Source organism: Echinops telfairi, unplaced genomic scaffold (genome assembly GCF_000313985.2).
Source record: "Echinops telfairi isolate 266 unplaced genomic scaffold, ASM31398v2 ScPeMD7_7425;HRSCAF=8463, whole genome shotgun sequence".
Classification (NCBI taxonomy): domain Eukaryota; kingdom Metazoa; phylum Chordata; class Mammalia; order Afrosoricida; family Tenrecidae; genus Echinops; species Echinops telfairi.
Window position 1 is genome coordinate 8,654,840 of NW_022111325.1, and position 5,361 is coordinate 8,660,200.

The 5,361-nt window shown below is 54.5% G+C and overlaps 1 protein-coding gene across 2 annotated transcripts in view; it reads right to left on the reverse strand.

The window, feature by feature from the left end:
- Positions 1-122: 122 nt before the first annotated feature.
- The window catches only part of USF1 (upstream transcription factor 1), a 5,695-nt gene continuing 456 nt past the window's right edge, over positions 123-5,361 (reverse strand). Inside the window, exons 2-11 of one of the 2 annotated variants that reach the window (XM_004716520.2) lie at positions 3,638-3,730; positions 3,196-3,245; positions 2,916-3,031; positions 2,490-2,591; positions 2,065-2,260; positions 1,756-1,843; positions 1,571-1,629; positions 1,339-1,433; positions 970-1,098; positions 123-878 (exon numbers count right to left, since the gene is read on the reverse strand). In XM_004716520.2, coding sequence (XP_004716577.1) covers positions 789-878; positions 970-1,098; positions 1,339-1,433; positions 1,571-1,629; positions 1,756-1,843; positions 2,065-2,260; positions 2,490-2,591; positions 2,916-3,031; positions 3,196-3,245; positions 3,638-3,645 — 933 coding nt within the window. In that variant the 5' untranslated portion in view covers positions 3,646-3,730 and the 3' untranslated portion in view covers positions 123-788. Of the gene's footprint in view, positions 879-969; positions 1,099-1,338; positions 1,434-1,570; positions 1,630-1,755; positions 1,844-2,064; positions 2,261-2,489; positions 2,592-2,915; positions 3,034-3,195; positions 3,246-3,637; positions 3,731-5,361 lie in introns of those variants that run through there. The other variant, XM_004716521.2, reaches the window with a different exon arrangement.

Sequence of the window (5,361 nt, forward strand, 5' to 3'; positions counted from 1 at the left end):
CTAATGAGGATGGCAACCGCACCCCAACCTAAAACTTGGCCCAGCCTTTACCGGTCAAAGGGCAATATGCCCCTTCCCTCCAGCCCTGGGGCCCAAGAAAGCAGTACCAACAGGATACAGCAGTGACTCGAAACAATTTTATGTTAAAAAAAAAAAAAAAAGGGGGAAAAAAAAACAACCCGAAAACTCCCCCACACGGGGGAAGGCCCCAAGTGGGCCCTGCTTCTTGTTCTCCCTGGCTCCAGAGACTTCTGCATAGGCCTTAGCCAGCCGCTCGCTGACCAGGCTCCTCGCCCTGGGCTCGGCATCCCTTCTCCCACTTCTTGCTAAAGCCCGTTCCACAGCAGGGCCAGGTCCGAATGTGGGCAGCAGCTCCACGGAAAGAAGAACCAGCGGCAGGGCTGGCATCCCGGAGCAAGCCAGGGCTTCCCTGTCAGTAGACCCTCTGCCGGGAGCTCTAGGCAAGCCCAGGCTGAGCCCTCCAGTTTAGTGTCCAGTATCCAGCGTAGAGACAGCACATGCACTGCAAGAGGAGCACACGGGCCCAGGGACTGCTTGGTGGGGGTGGTCGCGGCTGTCATCAGTGCACAGCTACATGGGTGTTTCACACCACGGCCCGCTGCTACATCACAGGACCTCAGTTCAAACACACACTTTCTGAATGCACCCCGAGTCCCGTGCCAGAAGTGGGCAGTGAAGGAGAGGGGCATGGGGTTAGCCTGGTGCTCCTGGGCTATCCGAAGTTCTCAGAAAGGGCGGTAGGGCCGGAAGCCCCTGAATCCCCAAGGTTAGTTGCTGTCATTCTTGATGACGACCTCTACTCCATGGTGCCGCAACTGGGCTCGAAGCAGCAGGTTCTTGTTTTTGAGATCTTCCACCTGACATCGGAAGGAGGCAGGAAGAGAATGTGGCACAAGCAAGCGCCCAGACTTACCTAGACAGCCACTGCGGAGAGGAAAGAGGTCTAACCTGCTGTCGAAGCACATCGTTGTCCAGCTGCAGCTGGTCAAGCCCCTGTAGCTCCTCAGACAACCGGTGGTTACTCTGCCGAAGCTCCTGGATATAATCACAGGCTTTGGACAGAATCCCGCCTTTACTCTGTAAGAAGCAGAGAACGGGACCTGGCTTGCTTTCCAAAAGCACATTCCTATTTGAAGATCTTCTCTCCCCTTAAGGATGATCAAGCAAACCTCCCAGGAATACAGGAAGCCCCAAGAGAACAAGAAAAGACCACTGATGTCTGCGCCCTCGCTCTCCCTCTCTCTCTCTACAACTTCTGGAAGCAACGCCAGAGGGTGGAATTCAGGCATGAAGCCCACTCCCTGGGCCTTTCCGGACCTGGCCAGACTTGGTACTCTCCATGGAGCAGTCTGGGATGATCTTGGACAGTTGCACAATCCAATTGTTGATCTTGTCTCGACGGCGGCGCTCCACTGTGGGAGGCAGAGGGAAGATGAAACGCCTCAGCAAGAACTTGCCACAGGCTCCAGGGTAAAATCACCCAACTCCCCCAGCCCGCAGACAGCACTGCAGCCCCCACCTCAATACTCAGCGCCCAATTCCCACCCACCTTCATTATGCTGAGCCCTGCGCTTCTCGTCTCGGGTTGTCCGGGGAGCTTCTGATTTCCTGACAAAAGAGCCCAGGGTGGCCAGGGTGAGGGAAGGTCAAACATTGAGATGGCAGTTTTGGGTAAGGGATTTGGCAAGGATCAAAACCCCTTGTCCTAACTGAGTAGAAACAAGGGTCACTTACGGGGAATAAGGGTGAGTCCTGGGGGCAATGGAGCGCTGGCTTCCTCCTTGCAACACTTCTTGGGGTGACATCATGACAAAGAACTGGCCTAGGAGCATGCAGGGTAGGTTCCGTCAGGGCAGAGACTCGGAAGCTCACCTCACACAGAGATCCACGCCCTAGGGCCCTCCTCTACGAAGAGTAGGCTTCCTCTTGCTGGAAGAGCAGTCCCACTCCTGCCTGCTCAGGCCGTAGTGATCACTTGGGGGGCTTGAGCCACGTTCCACCCACCCTAGCCCCTCCAGCCCACATCTTCAAGTGGTATCTCACCAGTGCCAGGAGGAGTCGCCTGCCCCAGTAGTGCCTCTGAGCCCTGGGTAGTAACAACAGCAGCTGTGCTTCCCGACGTGGTGCCCCCTGCCCCATCTCCCACAGCAGTGCTAGGGAAATACGTATAATGCGTCTCCGCAGCTGTCCCTTCTGCATCAACTGCATCGTCACTGGTGAACGCACCCTGGATCACCGCCTAGAGCGGGGAGCGAGAGAACAGAGTCCAGTGAGCGGATACTTCCCACCGTCTCCCTGTGCAGTTCCACCCGTGGAGATGAAGGGAGGGTGATCGGAAAGGCAAAAGCTAATGAAGGTATAGGGACAAAGGACAAGGCGACTGTCGGTATCTCACCATGCCTAGCTTCGTCCCCACCCTATTAGTTCCCTCCATCTTACTGCTTAGTGCTCCAGCCCACACCCTATACCTGGGTCATGGATTGGGTGGCAGGGTAACCACTGATGGCTCCAGTGCCTTCAGTCTGGCCATCCAGCTGCCCCTCAGACACCTGGATCACCCTGTACATCACCTAGATTGGGGAGAGATGGAGAGAGAAGAAGAAAGAAGAGTAAGCGCCGGGGATCCTGGGGCCCCTCATAAAGCTTCCCTTAGACAGGGCCCAGAAACAAGAGTTCTTCAAAGGCATAGGCTCAGCCAGTCCTCCTCCATTCCCCACAGCGAGGTTCCAGCATAGCCCAGAGGCCACACTGATCTCTACTCCAAAGCTCTCCACCCCACAAACAGTCCACAGTTTCACCTCATCTTCCAAGCCAGGTCTCCCAACACATGTACAATGACCTCCCCCAATCCCCACCCCAAGTTACACCTGCAGCCACCTGGCCCCCTCCCTTACCTGGCCCCCATTCTCAGTTCGGAAGACGTACTTGACGTTGGGGTCAGGGAAGGTGGCAGCTGACTGGATGCTGGCAATAGCCACACTGGTTGGATCCTCCCCAGTTGCCACTGCACCTGGATTAAGTAAAAAACAAAGGACAGGAAAGGCCTGTGAGCTGCAGCCCTGTTCTCCCTCTGTTCCACTTGCGTGCCATTTGTCACTAACAAGAGGAGGATGCACACGAACCAGGCTGCGATGGAGACCAGGAAGGGCTCTTGGCTCTACTTCTATCACTCACCTTCCTGAATCTGCACTGTGCCCTCTTCCGTTTCAGCTGTTTTCTGCTGCCTGTTGGAGGGAAAGGAACACAAAAGAATACAAAGGGTATGAATGAATGGGAAGCCCACTGACCCAATAACATATGGCTCCCAAACTCCATGGCAGTTCACGCAGGTGCCTGGTTAGACTAGAACAACAACAGTTACTATTTACTGAGAATGTACTATGTGCACGAGTACTGAGCTAAGCACTGCCCATGTGCTATTTAATTACTACTAAGAACCTGCTTGACTCCAGAGCCCATTTCATAGTTGGGGAAACCAAGTCACACAGCTAACAAGTGGTAGAGCTGGGACCTGGATCCACACCTGCTTGACTCCAGAGCTAGTGCTCTTAGCCATGTTTTCTATGCTCCCAAGCCACCCATCTCCTGTCCCAGACCCTAGCCCTTCTTCACTCACCCCTTCATCTCTCTGTGAGGGGGCACATCCGAGGAACTGGTCCTTCTCAGGAAGTCTTCGTATCACGCGCCTCACAGCCCTGTGTACTAAGTCCTGGTAAAATCAGGGAGTTTGGGCGAATGAGAAATTGAGACGGCCCCCTCTCCCTCCCCGGTTCTCAAACTAGGTGCTATGAAGGAACATAACCCAATCATCTGCATGAGACAGTCAGCCGCCCCCATTCTGACGTCGAGGACTGGGCTACAAGGGTAGGGAAGGCCACTGTTCCTCCAGTCACTTCAACTCCTGGGGGAGAGGGGGATTATGAGGTTGCAAGAATGCGAAGCAAAGTGTATGTGACAAATTATGATTCAAGCTGGGATGATCTGCCATGGCAGCAGCTTCATGGGGACTAGGAAGGGCCATGTTTGACCAGCATCAGCACAAAACATAAGGCCATGCAAGCTGATCCTTCTTCCAGATTCTTAGCTGCACACTGTACACCAGGCAAGCTCTGTTCTCAACTCCTAGGAGGGGAAAGCTGAAACCCAACACTATTGGAAAATTATCCCAAACCACAAGGACCCTGGTGGCACCGTTGGGAAAACACCGGTCTGCTAGCCAAAAGGTTGTTGGTTCAAACCCACCAGCCATTCTGTGGAAGCAAGATGAGGTTGTGTGCTCCCTTGAATATTTATAAAGCCTCCGAAACCCTATAAAAGCTTGCTATGTGTTAGAACCCATTCAATGGATTCGGGGTTAACCACAAAGACCAGACTTGGCCCTTGGGAGGCCACTTGATTTGGGGTGTCCCCATTTGTTATCTATTACAGGTCCTCAAACCCAAATGCAGCATCTTCAAGATCTTTATTTTACTCTCCCAGGCTTCCTGTAAAACAACACATTTGCTAATACGTTGCCATGACAACTCAGATCAACTGAGGGGCAGCAAGGAGGAAAAAAGCTGGAACCGTGGAGGATTTTGAAGGATGGAGGCAATGGGAGAAGGAAACTATCCACTAAGTGCGTGCCAGCCATAGGGCCCTGACATCCAGAGAGAGGCCGGCCAGACCAAAGGGCTGCAAGGCTACAAAATTACTGCGACAGGAAACAAGGTTTTTGTAAACTCCTAAGGTTGAAACCCTAAGCCCCACCCCACCCCACCACGCAATCTCAACCCTCCCCTGTGTACAGGAAATCTTCAGCAGATGAGCACTGAAAAGCTAGTGTCTAAGGAACGTGTCGATTATATATAATTATATATATACACTATATATGTGTGTGTGTGTGTGTATACACATATATTTATTTTATTTTTTAAGGAACTGAAAATGAAACTGCCAGAAGAAGTGACGCCGCAGGGAGAGCCCAGTCCCCAAGTGGACGGAGCACTGGCACCTGACCGCAGAGCCCGAGGCGCGGCCCCTCCCAGGCTGGCAGCGCCGGCTGCAGGAAGCGGCGAGAAAGAAAGGGCCGGGCACCCGGCGGCCTCTGGCTCGCCCACAGCTGTCAGCCAGGGCCGCCTCGGAGGGCAACGGGGTCAGCCCGCCGCCTCCAATCGGCCGTCGGGAAGCAGTGCCTGAGCCCGGGGGGCTATGCGACCCGGGAGAGGAAGGCCAGCAGCAGCGCTGGCTGCGTCGGGATACAAAGAAGGGCGTGGGGGGCGGGGGGAGTGGAAGCCAAGTCCCCAAAGAAGCCGGGCGCCGAAACCGGGCCCGGGAAGCGGGCGGCCCCCTCAAGGCCCA